Source organism: Brassica napus, chromosome C6, assembly GCF_020379485.1.
Source record: "Brassica napus cultivar Da-Ae chromosome C6, Da-Ae, whole genome shotgun sequence".
NCBI lineage: Eukaryota > Viridiplantae > Streptophyta > Magnoliopsida > Brassicales > Brassicaceae > Brassica > Brassica napus.
This window is the reverse complement of record NC_063449.1, coordinates 24,622,215-24,646,251: the sequence shown is the minus strand read 5'-3', so window position 1 is coordinate 24,646,251 and position 24,037 is coordinate 24,622,215. Positions and strand designations below refer to the sequence as shown.

Here is a 24,037-nt window from a genome sequence, read left to right as displayed (position 1 = left end):
ATGAGTTCCTGGAGAGGTATTTGTAGGAGAAGGAAGACGACTGGTGGTGGTGGGGGAGAGGTTTCCTATCCACGCGCCTCTGGATTTCACGCGCATACGATAGTGGGCTACAACGACGGGGTAATGGCAAGTAAGTTAGTGGGACCTACCTCGGAATATCTTTGAAGCGGGTTGACTGTATTTCTCTGTGGCACGTGCCTTCCTCAAATTTACCAAGTTACCCTCCGCAACTTGGGTTCCCAGATTCATGATGATTTTACCCTATAGTGTATTATACGTTTTTAATCCGGGTATAGTTTGTGTACCGATGTATTCTTTTCCATTTAAGGTACCCACACAAATCGCGTCTCCTTCTTTGGGTACGTTGAACATTTACATGATTTGTATCATGATATAAAAATACGACACAAAAAAAAAACTAATACTGTATGGTAACAAAAGATATGGCGTCACACCACCACTTACCGTCGTGAAATGCGCGTTTATTTACACTAATGAGTAATGACGGTTTGGCTCATCAAGAGTTATAGATTTCCGTTGGGTTCTATAACGGTGCTGAAATCAGATTGGAAGTGGAACCAAACAGATTGATTCTTTCAACTGCCATGCACTACGGCGTGACGTGGTAAATAAACGTGTCATTATTTAATTAGTTGAGTGACATTGAGCCACATCATGTCCACTTGGCAGAACGGTAACGGGATGTGATTCTTCGCATACAAGTTATTCCACCCTGTTTCCCACTACTTTAAGCAAATCCCATCTGAGAGTAATTCGAAAGGAGTAATTCAAATTTTCGGAGAAAAAAACCAATGCACAAGGATCTCACCACTACACTCTCAACTTGAGGTTCTCAGACAATAGAGTGCATGCTACATCTATCATCTATTTACGTATTAGATTTTTGGCACCGATTGCAATGATTTAATTTCAATGATTCAAGATTCATGAGCATGGCCGAATTTTTTCACTGGACTCAAAGAGTTGTCAAGACTGAAAAATAGATTCTTTGATTTTCTGATTGTTTTTATTTTTCGTTCTGAGAATGTATCGTCTAATTCATTAGTTAAGATATCAAGATGTTTTCATATGGATCTATGTATTACCATATCACTTCAAATCTGAGTACAATAAAAAAAAAATCTCATTTAAATTATATTTTTATGATAAAGGTTTGATCTAAAACAAGTTTCGTAAAATGATAAAAGATGATCATTAAAACGGGGAGAGATTAAAGTTTGGTCGACTACACATGAGATGTCTCTGAAAATAGAACATGATATCTCACGAGGTTGAAAATTAAATGAAATATTTTCGCATTACGCGTCTCTTAGAACATCTCCAAAAGACATTATAAAACTTCAAATATGAAGTTTTTTGCTCTCCAAAAAGGAAATTCAAAACTTCAAATTTGAAGTTTTGAGGAGTGAAACTCTATATTTGAAGTTTCACTTCTCAAAACTTCAAATTTGAAGTTTCATATTTTTATTTGTATTTTGGTCCCTCCAATTACACATCACATTTATAATTCATAAATATTTTCTTTTTTATTATTTTAATCCTTATAAAAATTATATCTCATAAATATTTTAAGTTTTGTTTACAAAATTTAAGTTTACACAAAAAATTATATAAAACTTTAAAAGAAGATTTAAAATATTTAAAACTAAATTTAGATAACAAAAATATACAAAGGAAACCTAACAATTTTTTTTTAAAAAGATTACATGAAGACATAACTATTACACAAATTTAAATATTACAACAACACTAATAGCCAGGTAAGTTTGATCCGGAACTTTCAAAATTTCCAAATATTCTCCATTTTTTTTTGTGTAATTGAGGATGATTGTTGTTGTTGTTGTTGATGTCTTTTCGTACATTTTTTTCTTGTTCATATTGAATATATTCACGAGTATTAATATCATCGATAAAAGTTAATCTTTTAACAATATTTTATGTTTCTCTTTTACTTTCTTGTTCTGATATAATGTATTTACAAGTATTAATATCTCCCGATTTCAACAATTTTTATCTCTAATCTACAAATTAAAAATGAGAAGAGCTATTTTCACTTCGAAATGCACTAGTAGATCATATATGCATTACGAAAATCACTTTATGGAATAATATGGTATTTTGAATGAAGTTTAATATTAATTAAGTTATTTTTAAAAAAATATTTTAATATAATAGTTTGTTAATTAATATTGTTGTAATATATTTATATATGTGCTAGTTATTTACAAAAAAATTATGAATTCAAATTAGTTATGAAAAATATAAGGATCATATTATAAAATACAAATAGTTTTAAAGTTAAGTTTGAAATTTTGCTTTCGGAGAAGAACACATTTAAACTTCAAATATAGAGTTTTGGAAACTTCAAAATAGAGTTCCTTTTTGGAGATGCTCTTGTAAAATTAGAGATATTCCTAGCTTTATATCTTTATCATTCAAAATTAATCTCTATTCCTTTACATGTGTGTGATGTGATTAGCTAATGAGTTATATAGTCCAGATACATTACTTAACAGTTTTGCATATTGTTTCATTCCTATGATAATTAAAGTTTGATGATGATGCATCGGTTTATGCTCACGGGAGAATGAATGTTACCGTGATTAGCCAACCTCCAACAAACTTTTTGAAACTAAAGGACACATTTGCTTTTTTGTTCAAAAAAAAAAAGGACACATTTGCGCAAATGAAAAAGTAAAGCAAATCGAAGTTATATACAACATCGTTTTCTTTTCTACTTGTTTGACTTAGTTTGACTTAGCACGATCTTTTATATTATAAAATATAAGTCAATTGGCATTTCTATGAGTGACATATAAAACATAAGCCCTGTTCGGGAACGCGCTAGGCGCTAGTCAGACGGTCGGGTTGGGTCTAGCGCCTAAAAAGAAAATCGGGGATTAATCGGAAATTATGCGGGACGGAATTTTTAGATGGTTTACTATGTTAAAAAACATGTTAATCTTTAATTGTGTATAACATTAATACATTTTCATATTTAAGATTGTATAAAACACACAAATAGAATATATAAACTTAATATAGTGACCTATTGATATAGGTGTGGTCCAACTATTTTAATACAATTATTAAAACTTCTTATTAATTATTTAAGAGAAACATTATACAAAGAAAAACATAAATATAACTGAAAAACATAAATATAAAAATTAAATTTCTAAAAAAATATAAAACAAAAGATATACCCGCCCTTTAAAGGCAGGTAAAAATCTAGTCAATACTATTAAATTAGGATCATCACCCATTGATATATGTTGTGTCCAACTTATTTTATAACTGCAACTAAATAAAAAAATTTCAAATAATTATATAATTGTATCTACTTTAATTAAAAGCAGAACCACAATCCTTTTCTCTCTAACTTTAGCAGTTGCGTTTCCCTCTACAAAAAAAAAGTTGAATTTATGGTTTTTGATCGTACACATGGTTTTTCAGGATCATTCTATCGGAAGGCCAAAGCAAACAAAACTACTATTATTAAGAAAATATATGAACTTGGAGAACATAAACACTTAAACAGAATACAAGTTCCACCTGATCTATTTTTGAAGAATAGGGATTTCTCCTCAACTCCTACAATGAAACCCAGATGAAGAAAATCAACATCTTTCTTTATAAATACAAAGAGTGCAATTCGTTACGATTAAGTTGTTGCAAATATAGAATTGGATGTATTCATAAACAAAAAGAAGCTGATATGAGTCCAAGTTTCTTACATCAAGACATTGTGATTGAGTTAGATTTTTTCATGTAGCTCAGCTGCAGTGAGGCCAGCGTGTATTCATTCGAATTTTCAGTTTATGTGCAGATGAATTTCTGTTCCACTGGCATAAAAGAAAAAGGTAAATCTCTTAGTGAAAATCAAAAACAAAAACTATGCAAGCACTGTGTGGACCTTGGATTAGAATTATATAACTCAACACAGTTTACTGCGACTTTTACCTAAAGATGATGATTCTTGAGTTCATAGACGATGTGCATTATGAAAGAAGCACAGCTTTTTGATGTTCCTCTTGTACTCCAAGCGTATTCTTACCAACCTACAACTCATAGATAATGAATGACTTAGCTGCAATGCATAAAATATGCGCATTCAAGCTATTAAGTAGGTTGGAAATGATAAGTGGAAGCTGTCATACTCCTCAGTTAGGCCTGCAGTACTTCTCCCTCATGGATTTGCTGAGAAACACGGTTTTTTTAAGGAGATTTTTGACAAGCTTTTACTTGGGACATTGATCGAACCTGAAAGTTGACAAGGGTTTCAATAGTTTATTAGATTCAGGGTCATGAGACAAAACTCTATGTATGTATTACAAAATGAATACCTGAGTAAGAAAACCTCTCTTTGCAAGACAAATGTTGAGTAAAATGACATAAGTTAGAAGTTTGTTATTATATTTAGATTAAGTAGAGAATCTACAACAAAAAAAGTAGTGAATCGACAAAATCAAAATAGTTCAAAGAAAGCTAAATACATATTTAGCCATGTAACTAAGTGTTCTATAATCAAAGAGAGCTTGATGTAAAAAAAAAAATCAAAGAGAGCTTAGCTGTTTTATTTTGCCGAATGTCCTCTCTGTGTTCAATTAAAATCGCCTTAGGATGATCGGGTTGACCTTCCACCTTCATCTACCAAGTTCGAGAGACAAAATATCTGTTGTTTTCTTCATCCAGTTTTTTTTGTTTTAAATTCATTTCGTGAACGGTCACACTAGAGAAGCAATGTAGATTACATGGACTTATTGATTTGATCAAACAAAACATGGACTTATTGATTCTATCTCTATTTTTGAGCTCTTTAATACTAGAGTTGGGTCGTTGTCAAAAAATAGAGTTGGGTCGATTGACAAAAATAAAAGGTGTATTGATCACTAGAGTTGGGTCGGTATTTAGTATGATCTTAATAAAAAATTATTTATATAACCAGTTTTTATATGTTTGCTCCAAACATAAAATAATCACCTTCATATGTTTGGTAAAAGACTCATCATGTCGTTCTAAATATCAATATCAATATTTGTAAAATGTAGTTACAACTTTTTGTTTAGTGAAATTAATTATTAGTCCATTTTAAATATACTCTTATGTATTTAATGTCCATTTAATATTATTGATACAAAATTGTTGAACAAGTTAATTATTCTTTTTAACATATTTTGCTAAATTTCAAGTCTTGCGCAAGTACAAAACTAAGCGATAAAAACAATGTTTGAAAAACAAAATTACATTTTCTCATTTTGCAAAATAAAATTTCAAATGACATCTATCTAGTCAAAACACATAACTTTCACCAATATTTTTAGAAATAATCAACCAAAAATATACCCGCCTCTCAGAGGACGGGTCAAAATCTAGTCTATTCTATTAAACTAGAAACATGACCTATTGATATATGTATGGTTCAACTATTTTAATACAATTATTAAAATGTTTTATTAATCATTTAAGAGAAATATTATACAAACAAAAACACAAATATATCTAAAACACACATAAATATAAAAATTAAATTTCTAAAAAAATGTAAAACAAAAAATATATCCGCATTTTTAAGGGCGGATCAGAATCTAGCTAGTTTAAAAAAAAAATTCAGCAAGCTATGGTTCTTGCGATCCTACTTTTATGAAAATCCAAATTATTAAAACCTTTTCTTGCGATCCTACTTTTATGAAAATGCAAATTATTAAATCTTTAGATTTTCTGAGATAACTACCACCACGTTCAAAACTGAATTATCATCTGCAATTCTATAAACAAATTTTTAGTTTCGTTTTCTTCTTCTTCGGTTTGCTTTCCGGGGGTTGGAGTGTAGCAAAAAGAAATCGGATGCAGGCTACCTTTTAATCCTAATTGAATAGTTTATTATTTTTATTTTTTTTGGTAATCCAGGGTTTCCCGTTTCGCGGGTCATTCCCTGGGCCCGGTCAGACAGCGGGCCGGCTTCACCCGGGAGGGTATGTCCTGAGCCCGAAGGCCCAGTATCCGCTTCGTGACATGGATGAGCAGTTCGCCTCCGGCTGGCGTCGAACTCGGAAGCATAACAATTGGCCCCCAAAGCTCTAACCAGTAGAGCTGACTCATCCCGTCTAATTGAATAGTTTATTCTTCTCAAGTAGATAATCTTTCTTATGATTCATCGTGAAGATGTCAGTTGAGTTCCTTCTATAGTTCTATTTCAGAGCTTAATTCTTCAGAGGTGAAAGGAAAATCAAAGCATTGTCAACAAGGTAATTATAAATATAAATAATTATATTATATAAAGTATTTTTGAGGTATATAGTTCACTGTTCTAAAGCTTTTTCAACAATAAATTTTGTTTTATTATAGTTATAGAGCACACGAAAGGCTAGGTCATCTAACCAATGAAAAATGTGAAAATGGTGATAGGTGCTGTTGGAAAAACTGAGAGCGAGGATGAATGATATTATGGCTTTAGTAGAAGAAATAAGTTTATGAAAGTGTATGAGCCTAATTAGTTCAACAACATGTACATGGTAAAGGTAATAAAAATCAATTAAGGCTATTTGATTCTGTTCATTTCAGACTAAATTAAATGACTAAATAAAATAAATATTATGTAATTAAAAATGGATCGATTGCAAAGCTAAGAAATTAATCACTTTCTCAAAAAAAAGCTATCAATTTAATAACTTTATTTTTGTTTCTTGCTAACAAGTTGATCATACGGTTTTTTTTTGAAAAAAAAACACGTTGATCATATCATATATATAGAAATATAAAAATAAAATTTAGAAAGTGCATATTTTATGGTTTTTGTGCAAGATCGTTTGTCATTATCTAAATAAACAGTTCACATTATTATATGGATATGTTCTATCTTAATATGAAGTTTTTTCTTTGTCAAATCTTAATATGAAGTTTAACTTTTTTAATGGCCTATGGAAGCTAAACATAAATATATTCAACTTTAATTTTTTATTTTTATTCCTTAATGTTTATATTGACTTTTCAGAGTTGATATTATTGAATTCAAAATTTTTTTGAAGCACAAAAATTTTCAAATTTAGAATGAAATGTATTAAGCTTAGTAATGCCCATGCTATGCATGGCCATAATCCTAGTAAAAAATAAACCACTAACTACACTAACAACTCAATTATTATTCGTTTTGAGGAAAGCTCAAATACTACTATTGGGCATGCTTTCCATTAGTGTGAAAGACTCCAACTCCATTATCGTTGGTTAACCTAAAATCAGAAAAGGCCCTTAAACTTGGTTTAATGATATGATTAAATAGTTTTTCGTATTAACTAAAACAATAGTATACAATAAAGACCGTAATTAAGTCCCAAACACACAGAATTGTGGATGGATCTTTATTACCGGCCGGAATGCGTGCATTACATGCTTTCCTGTCTTTGTCTGTTAATAACACACACATTAACTTAAGTAGTGTTTGGTTTATCATCTTGCTTGCAAAAGTCATTAAAGAAAGATCCACAAGACTATTATTAATGGTTCTCTCGTTCTTGACATCTCTATTATATGCGTAGATACTTTATTAGAGTTTTGCAATGGAGCTGTTCTTAGTAAGAAATTTAGATAATTTTGCCAACTAATGTCGTAAAAGAAACTTTAATTCATAGACACAGACAACAGCATCGAATTATAATATTATTTGACATCAGAAATGAAACATGCATCACATGAACTCCACGAGAAAGTCTGAGATGGACACAAATCTTAATTGTAAATAATGTTGACAATGATTATTTTTCTTTTATTAATTATTGCTTCTTGTTAACTTGTTTTTCTGGGTGGGTCGTGGAGTCCACTATGATTTGGGTGATAATACATGCTTTTAACGACATAAATAGTATTTTGGGGCTGTGAGCCTGTGACATAAGCTTGCTTGTTTCCATAATTTCCTCTCATCTGCTTTCGTCTTATTTTTCTCCTTTTCTAAACCTTTTAGTTTGTTTTGGAAAATAAAAATATAATTTGCTGCAGCCCTCTATTCCCAACCATATATGGGACCTTCTCTTTGTTTCCTATTAGATTCAGCTATTTCTTTATAGTTGTGCCCTTACAAAACATTTGGTTGATCCATTAAGCTGCTAAAAACCTGTCTATATGCAAGCTCTTACTTTCTAATCACATACACATAACTCTGTATATACCTTAGGGCTTTATGTACTAAACAAATGATTGATTTACATATTCAAAGCAATTTGAACGAATTCACCGCCGTATGGCTGACCGGCGATTACTAGCGATTCCAGCTTCATGCAGGCGAGTTGCAGTTCGCGAATCTCCTCCCTTCTTCCACTCCGTCCCGAAGAGTAACTAGGATAAACTCGGTCATTATTTGTGTTAGAAGATCGTTAGTTAATTATTTGACTTACCAGTTGTGAGTCATATGTCATGTTATTTTTTTAATCTATCCCTTTATATATCTTTGTAAATTCATCTGTGTAAGTTTTTCTTGAAGGAAGAAAACTAAGTGTTAATATCATTACAATATGTTTTCCTGTAAGAAGATCACTGGTGACAATTAGAACTTACTCATACCTATTGTAGAATTTTTTTTAGTAAGATGAAGTAGATTACAAGCAAAACATGCAAATATCTATCACTACTAAAAACTTTCGTGTTTAAAGGGGTTGAGAAGCTTGGGCTTGTTCCTGTGAGTGTGTGGTTTGCATGTGAAGAGTGGAGCCTACGCACGTCACAGTGACATGTGCGATCCAACTAATATAATTCTTAAATTGTCGCAATTAAGACCGCAAATTTAAACTTATTTTTGGGTTCACCCTTTGGAAATAGAATTTTGTTATTGCATATTCAATATCTTTTAAAAAAAATATATATATTATCAAATTATATTATATTTTCAAACTAAAAACTAAAAAATAAATAAAAAATAATAGTATTTACAAAAAAAATTAAAAATAATATTTTTCCCGTCGTCAACAACTAAACTATAAGTCATAAATCGTAAACCTTTGAGTAAATCCTAAACCTTTGGGTACACCTTAAACCTTTGGATTAATCTTAAATTACAAACTAAAACATTAAACACTAAAACACTCAAGGTTTAGGATTTAGTATTTAGCGTTTAGCGTTTAGCGTTTTTGATTTAGAGTTTAAGATTTATTCAAAGATTTAGGGTTTACCCAATGGTTTAGGATTTATGGTTTAGTATTTTGCTGACGACGTTAAAGATATTTTTTTTTAATTCTTTTTTTAACTATTATTATTCTTATTTTTCTTTTACTTTTTTATTTTAAAATCATAATATAATTTGACAATATTTCGTTTTCTTTTCTAGAAGATATCAAATATAAAATAACGAAATCTTATTGGTTGATGAATTTAGAGGTGAACCCAACAATAATTCGCAAATTTATATTTCTAGTTTCTCTCTTTCCTTTTGTCTTTAGTTTACAACTCATCTTAGCGTGTTTTGCGCGAAAAATCATTACCGGACATACATTCGAGGTGCGTAATACGTTACCGGACATAATCAAAAACCATGGATGGGAGTTCATTACCGGACATACATTCCAGGTTAGATGGCTGATTGCATGTGTGGTCAAATTCAAATCTTATCTTATTAAAGTTAAAGTACCATTTTGAAATACCTTTTGATTCTTTTCACTTTATTACAATTGTACCAGTACCATTAAATTTTATATATTAAAACAAAAGTCATAACTTTGATTCGATTTATTAAAGAATTGACCTAATGAACCTATTTTTAGAAAGTCATGTTACATTAAATATCTAATCTTATCATTTAAATTTTGGACCTACCAAAAATTTTTATTAGACTATCAATAATTGGATTTAAATAAAGATGAATTTGCTCTATATTTACGAGAGAATCAAAAATGAAGAATATAGCTATACTATAGTAACAAGCATTTGATGAGACATTTTAACCGTATACTCGACCATATTCTCCTTAGTGTGCGCGTGAAAATTATAATATTCAAATGACGAAATAGATTATACTATATATGTTAAATAAATAGTATATAACACTCAACTCATGACGATACCCTATTACAAACAAAATATAATTGTTTTACTAACTACGAAAGGCAGAAAAAACGGAAGAGGAGGAAGGAGGGAGGAGAGGTGAGAAGATGGAAGAGGAGACAGTACGGAGGGATGAGCGAGGAGAAGGAAAAATGTTATAATACACTAAATGGAATAGTATATTAGAATGCTTAAAATTTATTATAAATGATTATATTGGTCGATGGAAAAGAAAAATGAAAATATGAGAGTAATTATATATCCATTTAAATTGTATGAAAGTGTTGTAAAAAATCAAGTGTTAATGGGCGACGGCGATGGCGATCTTTGATTAGGGTTCTGATGGATTTTCGAAATTGGGATCGGGGAAATCGATGGGGATCAGGAGATTATTGATCGGGTTGATGGGTTTCATTCACTGGGAATCAAAGGGCTTCAGAAGAGTCTCGAAGTGGACAAGTTAAGTCTTGAGTATGATTTAACTGGAAAAGGAAAGATAGAACAGGGTTAGCGATCGAGTCTGGTTTCGGGATCTAAGATTGAGGGGTTCTCAATTAAAGGAGTGTGATGGTTCTGCGAATTGGATCTGACGAGATCGTATGACATTACAGGGTCTGTTTCTTATAGGATATATGGGTCATATGGGAGTAAAGATGGGTGTCAGAGTGGTGTCATGAGTGTCATAACAGGTTTGGCTTTAACTATGGAAAGACGGTTTTGTTGGGTCTCATTACATGGTATCTGGATTAGCTTTATCTGTAGTTGCAGCTGTTGCAGGTACATGCTATTTATCACACGGGAATGGGCCAGGGAGGATGTTTTTATGGATAGGAGAGCAGAGACTCAGAGAGGTAACGTTCTGGGGTATAGATATGATTTAAGAGATGTCTCAGAGTTACAGGATTTGATCTGTGCGGCACATAAGCTGACGGAGATAGGGTTTTTTTTAGTCTATATTGTTGGCTGGAATGATATAGTAGTTGTGTATTGGGGTCTATTGTTTTGGAGTATGCAGGAAAAGAGTTTATTTAGGAGATTTGTATTAAGGTTCCCGGCATTGCTTAGGATTTTGTCGGGAACTGATTATCGGTTTTGGTGTTATGAGCTGTCAATGGTATTATGTTGGATGGATTATTGGCTAGGGTGTTGGACTGATGTGGCCGGGCAAAATTTATGGAAGCAAGCTCTCTGTTTGGTCTCATCAAACCAGTCACAGAGAGGTGATGCAAGCATGGTAAAGGTCCTATGGAGTGGTAGTCGTAATCAGTTTATTACAATGGTGTTAACATGGAATTTTGAAGACATTTGCATGGTAACTAGGATTCTAAGGTTTATGGTGTTTATTGACAATGGAAACAGCTCAGGAAACAGAGGATACCTGGATAGATTGTGCGGCTTGGGATGGACAGAGAGAGTCCTTCTTTGGACTCTAGGGGTGGTCACAAATGAATATTTTTGTGAATTTGGTTATTGTATTTTTTATACTGACAGGGTCTTGGAGTAATACGGGCAATGTTTCTGATTTTAATGGGTATGTATTAAAGTTTGCGTGGAAATTATTTGCATGGTACGATTTGGGGAATTTTTTATTGTGTAAGCCTTTCTTTTGGGTATGGGAGTATTTGGTGTGGAGTTTGTGTATGATCATTGTAAGTGACAAAGTTGGGAAACATGAATTATTCGATTTATTATAGATCTTTCCTAAACGGTTCAGGTTACTAAAAAAGGAGAATAATTGGTTTGGTGACACAGGGTATCATTACACCCGTTGAGAAATAGTGATCATGGGGTGGCGAATGGGGAAGCAGGGATGTTGCTGTTTGGTTTGCAGATATGCTCTAGGAATCGTCTTGAAAGCACATTGGTGGGTCCTAATTTGGACTGTTCTATGGATGGGTTTTTAGAGTGGGCGGTTGGAGTTGCTTATAGGGAAACGAGTTCTCTGGTTGGTCTCAGTAAACCAATCATAGAGAATAGAGTTAAACACATCAATGGATTTCAAGAGGAGCTACAGATTGGCAAGAGCTGATGCAAGGAGGTCTATATGGCACATTGAGGAGTTCTACATTTTATCTAGAACTTTATTACTGATGTTTCTCTTTCACAAAGGTATAACTTTAAGGAAGAGAGGATCTTTAGAAGGAATATGTGGTGTAGGAGGGAAAGTGAGTTTAATTTTTTTGATTCTAGTTTGGATAGTAAATGACCGTGGTGATGATTTTTGCTCAAGTAGGTTTATTTTTATGGGGCTTTGTAATACATGAAACATTTCAATTTTCACTGTGTGTATGTTAATGTTGCAACACAGTGATAGTCCATGTTGGGAGACAGAGACAGACGCATCTTTCAGGGTTTTTTTTGGAACATGGGATTCCTTAGATTGGAGGTTACGTAAGCTTAACGCAAAGAACATAGTCTTATTATACATGTTGATGGTTCAAAGGGATTGGTATTATTTTCTGTTACAAGTATTTTTATTTCCTGCGTTCTATGTGAATGAGGAAAGTGGCAAATATGGGAGTTTTAAAAGAGTAGTGGCATTATGGTTTTTTATGAAATGGTTAAGGCCTCAGATGGATTGTGGAAATAGGGTTTCATTACACCCGTCAATTTGGTTCTCTGGTTCTCCGAAGAACATTAAAAAAATATTTTTAAATGAAAGTATTAAGTTGGAATTGCCAAGGAATGGGAAGTAAGTGGACCATAAGTTATTTGAAGGAGATAAGGCATAAACATAAACCGGACTTTTTATTTTTAGCATAAACAAAACAAGATTCAGAGTTTGTTCAAAACTTTCAATCTCATATTGGTTATGATAATTTGGTCACAGTAGATCACGTGGGGAGAAGTGGGGGTCTAGCGTTTTTTTACAATAATGAATACCAGGTCAAGGTATTATACTCTAGTAACCGAATGATTGATGTAGAAGCGGAGGCTCTTGGCTAAACGGTTTATCTTACTTTTGTATATGGAGATCCAGTTCAAAAGATGAGGGAACAAGTGTGGGAACGCTTAATTAGATATGGACTATCACGAACCGAACCCTGGTTTATCATTGGTGATCTAAATGAAACATTGGTGATCTAAATGAAGTTACTGGTAATCATGAAAAAGAAGGAGGATCTATAAGGAGTGCGGACTCTTTTATTCCTTTTAATAACATGATAAGAAATAGTGGTTTACTAGAATTTCCGGCTCGGGGAAACAAAATGTCATGGCAAGAAAGAAGAGGAAAAGGGAAAGGGGCAGTGATGGTTAGATGTCGATTAGATCGTGCTTTAGCAAATGAAGAGTGGCATACTTTATTCCCATGTTCTTTTACAGAGTATCTACGAATGGTGGCTTCCGATTATCGGCCAGTGGTGGCTTATCTAGAAGATAAAATCTCAAGGAGGAAAGGACAATTTTGGTTCGATAAGAGATGGATTGGGCAACCAGGACTTATGGAATCAATTACCATGGGTTGGCTAGATTATAGCGAAGGAGGAGCAGAAGGGAGACCTGGGAGTATAGTGGCAAAAATTAGTAATTGTTGTCATGAAATTGCTAAATGGCGGAAAAATAATCCACCTTATGGAAAAGAAAAAATAAATGATCTACAACAAGCACTTGAAGAGGTACAAACAGACAATACCAGGCCCCATGAGGATATTCTCGAGGTGTCTAAGAAATTACAAGATGCATATAAGGATGAAGAAGAGTATTGGCACCAGAAAAGTAGGAACATGTGATATTCCTCTGGGGATCTTAACACGAAATTTTATCATGCTTTAACCAAGCAACGACGGGTTCGTAACAGAATTGTTGGATTACATGATGCTGATGGGAATTGGATTACAGAGGATAATGGTGTGGAAAAAGTAGCAATCGACTATTTTGAAAATTTATTTAGCACCACTTCCCCATCGGATTTCGATAGTTTTCTGACAGAGGTTACACCGGGTATCACTTCCCAAATGAATCAACGGTTATTGAGACTAGCGACAGAGGAGGAGGTCAAAGAGGCTTTGTTTATGATGCATCCTGAGAAGGCGCCAGGACCGGATGGCATGACTGCTCTTTTTTTCCAACACTCCTGGCATATTATTAAGAATTATTTGGTAGAGATGGTGAATAATTTCTTAGTTTCGGGAGAAATGGATGCAAGATTAAATATTACTAATATCTGTATGATTCCAAAAACGGAGAGACCTACAAGGATGACGGAATTGCGGCCAATCAGTCTTTGTAATGTTGGATATAAAATTATTTCTAAGGTTTTGTGCCAGCGATTGAAAATCTATCTTCCCTCACTCATATCTGAAACTCAATCGGCATTCGTGGCAGGAAGATTAATTTCTGATAATATTCTTATCGCCCATGAAAAGTTCCACGGATTGCGAATAAATAAAGCATGTCAGGGAAAGTATATGACAATTAAGACGAATATGAGCAAAGCGTATGATAGAGTGGAATGAGACTTTATTAAGGCTCTACTACAGAAAATGGGTTTCAACCTCCATTGGATTAAATTGATGATGAAATGTATATCGTCGGTGCAATATCGGGTACTTATAAATGGTCAACCACGTGGCCTTATTGTTCCACATAGGGGATTACGTCAAGGGGACCCTTTATCGCCTTATTTATTTATTCTTTGCACTGAGGCTTTAATTGCGAATATAAAAAAAGCAGAGAGGGGGCAACAACTTACGGGAATGAAGGTAGCTCGAGCTTGTCCATCGATATCTCATTTGCTTTTTGCGGATGATAGTTTCTTCTTTTGTAAAGATCAAAATGGAGAGTGTCAAACCATTCTTAGGATTTTAAAGGAATATGAGGCAGTTTCAGGGCAGTTAATAAATTTTGAAAAGTCCTCAATTCAATTTGGACATAAGATTGAGGAATCAGTAAGACAAGTATTAAGGGATATTTTGGGCATTCAGAATCTTGGAGGAATGAGATTATCTTGGTTTACCAGAAAATCTGGGGGGTTCAAAGATCCAAGATTTTAGCTTTGTTCAGGATCGATTAAATAATAGAATCTATGGGTGGACTTTCAAGTTCTTTACAAAAGGAGAAAAGGAAGTGATCATTAAATCAATGATTACGGCATTACCAAATCATACGATGTCGTGCTATCGTTTACCTAAGGCAACCGTTAAAAAACTGACGAGCGCAGTATCACAATTCTGGTAGAGTCCAGGGGAGAGTACAAGAGGCATGCACTGAAAATCATGGGACAAAGTATGTATAGATAAGGATGAAGGAAGTTTGGGGTTTAAGGACATCACGTGAAGGAGGTTTGGGGTTTAAGGACATCACTGATTTCAACACAGCTATGCTTGGTAAACAGTTATGGCGCCTAATAGAGAAGCCAAACACATTATTCTCTCGAGTTTTCAAAGGTCGGTATTACAGGAATACATCACCTCTGGAACCGATTCGTTCATATTCTCCGTCATATGGATGGCGGAGTATCGTATCTGCTATATCTCTGGTAAGCAAAGGACTAATCAAAAGGGTAGGATCAGGTTCTTCTATATTCGTATGGAATGATCCATGGCTCCCAACCACTCGCCTGAGACCAGCTAATAAAAATCAACACAATTTATACCCGGACCTTACTGTAGAGTCTCTCATTGACCCTACCTCACGTACTTGGAACTCACAGGCAATTCGGTTTTTGGTGGATCCACAGGATGCGAAACTTATAGAAAGCATACCACTGAGCAAGACTCAGAGGGTAGATAGAGATGGATGGCACTTCACCAAAAATAGGAAGTATACGGTCAAATCAGGATATCAAGTAGAACGGATTTATCCAGATAGGGAGAGACCACCGTTACTGATTGGTCCCACTGTGGATGTTCTGAAGGCTTTCTGCTGGAAAATACGGTGTCCACCAAAGTTAAAACATTTTCTATGGTAATTGGTGACAGGATGTATAGCAGTGAAGAAAAATTTACAAGCGAGGGGGATTAAAGGGGATATTTGTTATGCACGATGTGGAGCCCAAGACGAATCGATAAACCATGTGTTTTTTGAATGTCCTCCAGCACTCCAGGTTTGGGATCTTTCGAAGATACCGTCAAATCCAGATATTTTTCCAACAAGTTCTTTCTTTAGAAACATGGATCATCTTTTCTGGAGAGTTTTTCCGCAGCTGGAAGATCATCAGTTTGCATGGATACTATGGTATATTTGGAAAGCTATGAATAATAAAGTTTTTAGTAATTTGGATATGGATCCCATGGATACGCTTAAATTAGCAGAAACAGAATCAACATTATGGGCTGAGGCACAAATATTGAATGAACATAGGACAACACCACAAATAGTAGATATCATTTTGCCGTCAATTCCAGGAAGATGGTGTTTCACAGATGGCTCATGGAAAGAGGATGATATTTTTCAGGACAAGGTTGGCTCAGCAGTTTAGAAGGATTTGATGGATTGTTGGGGGAGAGGTATGTTAGGGCTAGTCTCACTCCTCTTCTGATGTGGTCATCAGATCAGCAACTGAACCAGAGGTCAACCCAAAGCCCTACTCAACCAGCCAAGGCGCCAACCAGGATATACGTGCACTAAAAATGCCATATCTTACAAACCAGGAGGGTTTAAATCACGAGTCTAATTTTGATGGATTCTACACTCAAGAAGGAGTCCAGGCCAATTGGAATTGGGCCAATATATTCAAGGAGCAAGAAGTTATGAATTTTACAATTCAGAGGTTTCTCAACCCGTCCATCTGCGAGTACCCGACTTTAGAAGAAGATTCAAGCTCAATTAAGGAGCGGCATGAACCGGCCAAACCGACGTCATCTATGGAAAGTCTTCAACCAATTCAACTTGGTTCGACCCAGAGCTATTTATGGGAACCAGGAGATCATCTTAACCAATCAGGAGGTATTCCAGAAGTCCTTAGCTGCACCATAACCCAGGAGATCAGTCGGTTCAATGGAGAATCACTTAAATCAAACCGGAGCTATTTATGGAAAGATTGGACAATCTTTCGGTTTGATCCCTTCCAAGCAATTTCAATCCAACCAGGAGAACCAGACGACATCCAGACTAAACCAAGACATCCAGGAGACATTATACACGAGCCAGAAGAGTTCTACAACTTCATCCCATGCACCAGCCCACATAGGAATAAGAAGATCCCCATTATCACCGAACTGCCTTATTTGGAGTCTCTTGCATTCAAACTCCAACAGCTCTTTTTCTACCAAGGCAAGGACGAGATAAGCATCTATCAAGCATTCAAGAAGGTCCCAAGAAATCTCTCTTATCCCCTTAAACCATCCAGGTTCAAGAAAGATCAGATTCTTTACTTGGAGCCAAAATCCCACAAAAGGCTCCAACGGCTAGTTTTCGATTTCTTTCTTAGTTTTGATTTGTTTCCTTTTCTATTTGTTTTAGAACGTTAGTACCTTTGTCTCTGAGCATTATATAAGCTCCTAGACGTCCATTGTAAAGATCACCCTTAATCACCAAGTTAATAAAAAGTTATTCAGTTTTTATCAAAGATTGTTCTTTGTATAAAATATCGGTCTTTAGGATTCAAAGAGAGATTCTTTGTTGTTCTATTGATTTCGTGAGTCTAGTTTATTTGTGCAAATCAAATAAGCTCAGTACACAGATTGAGAGAGTCAACTCCCACCATTCCATCCGATTGAGAGATTCAATCAAAACCTCCTCCGCAAATCCACTTCAATCCATCTTTTGATCAAGCTGAGAGTGATACACATCCAGCAGCTTGATTCCGCCATATCTATCATTTTTCTTTGTTTATTTATCATAGTTTATTCTTCATAGCATTCGTATCTCATTCATCTTTCATTTGTTTCAGGTTTTACAATCGATTTCAGACCATATCGACCAACCGGTCTAATCTTTGGTTGATCCGATTTGAACCTCCAACAACCATTTGGGCGACCCAGCTTCCAGCCTGCAACATTTGGTATCAGAGCTTAAGCTCCTGACTCAGGTGATATCTATCCTTGCATCTCATACTTGCTTGCATTTGTTTTTCCATTCATAAACCGAAAATCCATAAAAACAGTTTCTTTTTGTTTCAAGTTTTGTTTCTGCATATTTTTGTTCTATCTGTTCATCATACTTTAAAGCCACGAAAAAGAAAAGAAAAAGTTTTGTTTGATTCATTTAAAAATCGAAAATCCCAAAAGAAAGTGTTTGCATTCATTAGTTTCCATAAAAGAAAATCCCATAAAAATTTATGTTTTGAATTTGATTCCTTTTCATTTGCATTCATAAATTCAAAAGCCAAAAGAAATCATCCTAGTTATTGTTTCATACCATTTCTACTTGTCCATTTCGTGATTGCATCAGAAAAGAAAAAGAAAATATTTTTAAAGCTTTAGTTTATATCATTTGCATATTTAATTGTTGCATTTCATCCAAAGAAAATTCAAAAAAAAAAAAAATCAGCATTAGTTTGCTTTCCATATTTTCTTTTCATTTGTGTTCATTTTCATTTATTATTGTTTCATTTTGAGATTTGCATTAAGAAAACCAGAAGAAAAATCATTTTGCATAATTTATCTCATTTCGGTTCAACATTGCATATTTTCTCGGTTTAGTTTTAATTAGTTTGCATTTTGGTTCTTATACTGATCCGACCATACATTCCCTATTCTTCAATTGATCTTTGTGATTACTTGCAGGAAGAAATGGAAGAATTAGCACAAAGCCAAGCCTTATTGGCCTCTCAAACACAGCTATTGGCTGCTATGAAGAGTGTACAAGATCAGATTTCTCAGCTGGAGAAAAGAAACAAGGCACAAGGCCAACGACCACAGCAAGGAGAAAGAAGATTTGGAGATGCACTAGATGCTGTCTATGTTGAGCCCAAGCCACCAGATCCATCATGGATCACCAAACACCAAACTTCTTATACTCATGAATACTTAAATCATTCTTATCATGATTATAAATCTGCTAATAATGTTAAAATTTATTCTTTTTCAGGAAGTAGCTGGTCAGATGACTATCTATCATGGGAAATAACCATGGATGATTGGTTTACATACTATGGTGTGCCAAAGAAGGAGAGGATAGCTCATGCCATCAAGCAACTTTCCGGAAAAGCTTACTCATGGTGGAAAAGAGTAGATAAGACACATGGTAAAAGTCCAGAAGAGGTTGTCACCAACTGGAAAGATCTTAAAGATGTTATGATCAGGAAGTATGTGACTACACTTCCCACGCAAGAAACCAGAAGAAAATACCCAAGGAGATTTTCAAATGGTGTGTCCAAAGAGGCAAAGAAAGTTGTGCCACAACAAGGACATAGAAGCTTGATCTATCAAGACCAGATTCGGCCAAGCCAGATGCCCACGGTTTTATATGATAAATCCCAACCTTATGAGGTCCCAAAGACCATGGAGAGAAAGAAATTTGTCAGCCAAGACACGTTGGCCAGACACAAAGAAAAATCAGACAAACCGATTTTTCAAGAAAAGGCCAAGGTAAGTCCTATACTTGATAAATTTGTTTATAAATCATCTCCAACTGGTATGAGTCACTTGTCTTTGTCCAAGGATGCTAAGACAGGTCCTGAGGTCCAGAAAGACACGATCTCCACATCCTTGTTGAGATCCAAAGTTGTCCATGATTTAAGTCCAAGAGACAAGGAGATTTTAAACCCAAAGGAAGAAGAGCCATCAAGCCAAGGTAAGTCTTCTATATCTGAGGATTTAAAATATCAGACATGTTATAGATGTCATAAGAAAGGACACTATGCTGTAGTTTGTCCTACTAAGCAAGTATTGATAGAAGCATCACTAGAAAAGAAAACAGATTTATCTATGAAGAGTGATAGTTTTATTCAATATGATTTGTTGGTTCCAAATTCTTGTGTAATGCACTTGTCTTTGTCAAAAAGTTTTGATTCAGGAATAAGACAAGAAGTAGTTCATAACAACCAAGGTCAAAAGTTGCAAAGAAGGCAGCAAACAAAAACAAGTTGTCCAAAGAAGAAAATCATTCTTCAACTTGTGGAAGCTATCAAAGTAAGTCTGGAAATTTCAAATTATTTTTATCAGTGTCCAAACACAGATATAATGCACTTGCTTTTTGTCCAGAAAGTTGAGAATTTTTCAGGTTGCAAAGAAGAAAGCTTCAAAGAAATCCCACCGAATAATCTTTTGTTGCTAGGAGAATCAACTCTAAGGGAGACCAGAAACGAGGCCACCAAAACTTTGAAGGGCCATCCACTCCAGAAGAGATGCAATGTCCAAAACCATAGGAGAGTCGTGATCCTTTCATATCTGTCCAAAGAAGAACCACCTGATGCACAATCCATCCCCAAACCGAAACAATATCAAGGTAAGACCTTAGAATCTCAAAAGAGTATGAAAGCTGACTTGCTCTATCTTGGTGCAGGTTATCCAGTTTCGAGGTTGAAACTTTGTCAAGGGGGAGGGTATGATGCGGTCATCAGATCAGCAACTGAACCAGAGGTCAACCCAAAGCCCTACTCAACCAGCCAAGGCTCCAACCAGGATATACGTGCACTAAAAATGCCATATCTTACAAACCAGGAGGGTTTAAATCACGAGTCTAATTTTTATGGATTCTACACTAAAGAAGGAGTCCAGTACAATTGGAATTGGGCCAATATATTCACAGAGCAAGAAGTTATGAATTTTACAATTCAGAGGTTTCTCAACCCGTCCATCTGCGAGTACCCGACTTTAGAAGAAGATTCAAGGTCAATTAAGGAGCGGCCTGAAGAAAAGCCCATCATAGAAGTCAAGAGGAGTTTATCAGCTTTCCAGAAACCCCAAGATCAGGAGAAATGGCCACGGAAATTAGGAGTTATGATCAATTCCCCAGAACCGGCCAAACCGACGTCATCTATGGAAAGTCTTCAACCAATTCAACTTGGTTCGACCCAGAGCTATTTATGGGAACCAGGAGATCATCTTAACCAATCAGGAGGTATTCCAGAAGTTCTTAGCTGCACCATAACCCAGGAGATCAGTCGGTTCAATGGAGAATCACTTAAATCAAACCGGAGCTATTTATGGAAAGATTGGACAATCTTTCGGTTTGATCCCTTCCAAGCAATTTCAATCCAACCAGGAGAACCAGACGACATCCAGACTAAACCAAGACATCCAAGAGACATTATACACGAGCCAGAAGAGTTCTACAACTTCATCCCATGCACCAGCCCACACAGGAATAAGAAGATCCCCATTATCACCGAACTGCCTTATTTGGAGTCTCTTGCATTCAAACTCCAACAGCTCTTTTTCTACCAAGGCAAGGACGAGATAAGCATCTATCAAGCATTAAAGAAGGTCCCAAGAAAGCTCTCTTATCCCCTTAAACCATCCAGGTTCAAGAAAGATCAGATTCTTTACTTGGAGCCAAAATCCCACAAAAGGCTCCAACGGCTAGTTTTCGATTTCTTTCTTAGTTTTGATTTGTTTCCTTTTCTATTTGTTTTAGAACGTTAGGACCTTTGTCTCTGAGCATTATATAAGCTCCTAGACGTCCATTGGAAAGATCACCCTTAATCACCAAGTTAATAAAAAGTTATTCAGTTTTTATCAAAGATTGTTCTTTGTATAAAATATCGGTCTTTAGGATTCAAAGAGAGATTCTTTGTTGTTCTATTGATTTCGTGAGTCTAATTTATTTGTGCAAATCAAATAAGCTCAGTACACAGATTGAGAGAGTCAATCACATCGTCCCACCATTCCATCCGATTGAGAGATTCAATCAAAACCTCCTCCGCAAATCCACTTCAATCCATCTTTTGATCAAGCTGAGAGTGATACACATCCAGAAGCTTGATTCCGCCATATCTATCATTTTTCTTTGTTTATTTATCATAGTTTATTCTTCATAGCATTCGTATCTCATTCATCTTTCATTTGTTTCAGGTTTTACAATCGATTTCAGACCATATCGACTAACCGGTCTCATCTTTGGTTGATCCGATTTGAACCTCCAACAACCATTTGGGCGACCCAGCTTCCAGCCTGCAACATCTTCATACGAAGATGGAAGCGCCCCTCTGGGCAATGGAATGTATGAGGAATCTACGTCAGATTCAAGTTACGTTTGCAACGGATTGTTCTCAATTGGTGAATATGGTTTCGGAACCAGAAAAATGGCCAGCTTTTGCAAATTATTTTGACGATGTCAAGACCCTGAAAGAGAGCTTCTCCCGATCAGAGATCATCTATGTACCAAGGACGCAAAACTAAACGGCGGATAGACTAGCACACAGTGCTAGGAAGCAACCGTCTTTTGTCATTCACATGGATGCAGATCACCCGATTTGGTTTACAGAGTCAGTATGAGTCTGTAAAGTTGATGACAAAAAAAAAAAATCAAGTGTTAATTATAAATTTTCACAAACAATTGTTTTCAAAATAAAAATACAGATTTATCATAAATATATATATATTTTTATAAATATTGACTATTCTATATAAAGAGTATAGAATATAACATCCTTCTTATTAAAAGAAATTTACACATTTTTGAGAAAAAAATTATGTCCGTTTGAAAAAATTTAAAATATGGCATATGTACAAAAATATATATGTTTTTTCTATTATTAATATTTAACTAAATATAATTAAATGAAACCCCACACATCAAATAAAATTAAAGGGGAAAGAAGAAAAAGAAAAAAATAAAAATAAAAATAAAATAAATAAAGCTTTGTGATTGATGAGGGACACACAATGTAATATTACACAAAATATACAGAATAATGTAGCCATGTTGTTGCTATGTGCATTCACTAAGTTTTCATCCTAATAATGGGCATGATCTCAAATTTCCCTTTAAATAATAGATGATCTATTAGATTTATAGATAGTATAAATTAAATAGATATAATTTAATGTTGCAATAATATACTTCTATATGCTACATATTTAAATATTTATCGATGTTAACCTTTAAAATTATAAAGATTTTTTTTATTATCTAACAATGATTAATCTTTACTACCTTAAACCAATGAAAACAAATTTTAAACTATATAGTTTATTTTAAAAATTAAACAAAAACTAAATGTTTAATTATTTACTCGATAATATAAATCTATGAAGCGAAAAATTTAATTTTTTACAAATTTTCTAAATTTGTGAAATGTTACAATATCTTTAAATATGACAATAAAATAATATTTTACTAATCTTTACATATATAGTTACGATTTTAATAATGTATGTGTTTTCATTTATTTTTATACAAATATTTTATTTTCAATTCTAAATTGGTATATATTATAATATATGTGTCTATCAATTTTTAAAACACAATAAGTTTACGGTATATTTTCTTCATTGAATAAATTGTTTTAAACTTTCACATGTATCTGTATCTTCTTCTATATATATATTTTTGGATTATTATTTCATTATTAAAATCGTAACTATATATATAGAGATTAGTAAAAAATTGTTTTATTGTCATATTCAAAGATATTGTAACATTTCACAAATTTAGAAAGTTTTTTTAAAATTAAACTTTATGCTTCATAGATTTATATTATCGAGTAAATAATTAAATATTTAGTTTTTGTTTAATTTTTAAAATAAACTATATAGTTGAAAAATTGTTTTCTTTGGTTTAAGGTAGTAAAAATTAATCATTGTTAGATAATGAGATTTTTGTTATTTTTTTAAAAAATTATAGTTTTAAAAGTTAAGATCCATAAATATTTAAATATTTAACATATAGAGGTATAGTATTACAATATTAAATTATATCTATTTAATTTATATTATTTATAAATCCAATGAATGATTTATTCTTTAAATCCAATTATTGATAGCCCAATAAAAATTTCTGGTAGGTCCAAAATTTAAATGATAAGATTACAGATTAAATGTAACATGATTTTCTAGGAATATGTCTATTAGGTCCATTTTTAAAAAAAAATCACACATGAATCAAAGTTGTGACTTCTTTTTAATATATAAGATAATAATACGAAAATATATATATAGAA

General features: G+C 33.8%; 1 protein-coding gene across 5 annotated transcripts; it reads left to right on the top strand.

The window, feature by feature from the left end:
* The first annotated feature begins 10,045 nt into the window (after nucleotides 1-10,045).
* Nucleotides 10,046-12,389, top strand: LOC125588993. 5 transcript variants are annotated; one of them, XM_048761061.1, is made up of 4 exons: nucleotides 10,046-10,506; nucleotides 10,659-10,736; nucleotides 10,825-10,898; nucleotides 11,190-11,744. In XM_048761061.1, the coding sequence occupies exons 1-4, from the start codon at nucleotides 10,422-10,424 to the stop codon at nucleotides 11,283-11,285; spliced, it is 333 nt and encodes a 110-aa protein (XP_048617018.1). In that variant the 5' UTR covers nucleotides 10,046-10,421; the 3' UTR covers nucleotides 11,286-11,744. The 5 variants fall into 5 exon arrangements, with proteins under 5 accessions (XP_048617018.1, XP_048617017.1, XP_048617016.1 ...); XM_048761060.1 differs by having other exon boundaries at nucleotides 10,047-10,506; nucleotides 10,816-10,898; XM_048761059.1 differs by having other exon boundaries at nucleotides 10,070-10,506; nucleotides 10,659-10,898.
* The last annotated feature ends 11,648 nt before the right edge of the window (nucleotides 12,390-24,037 follow it).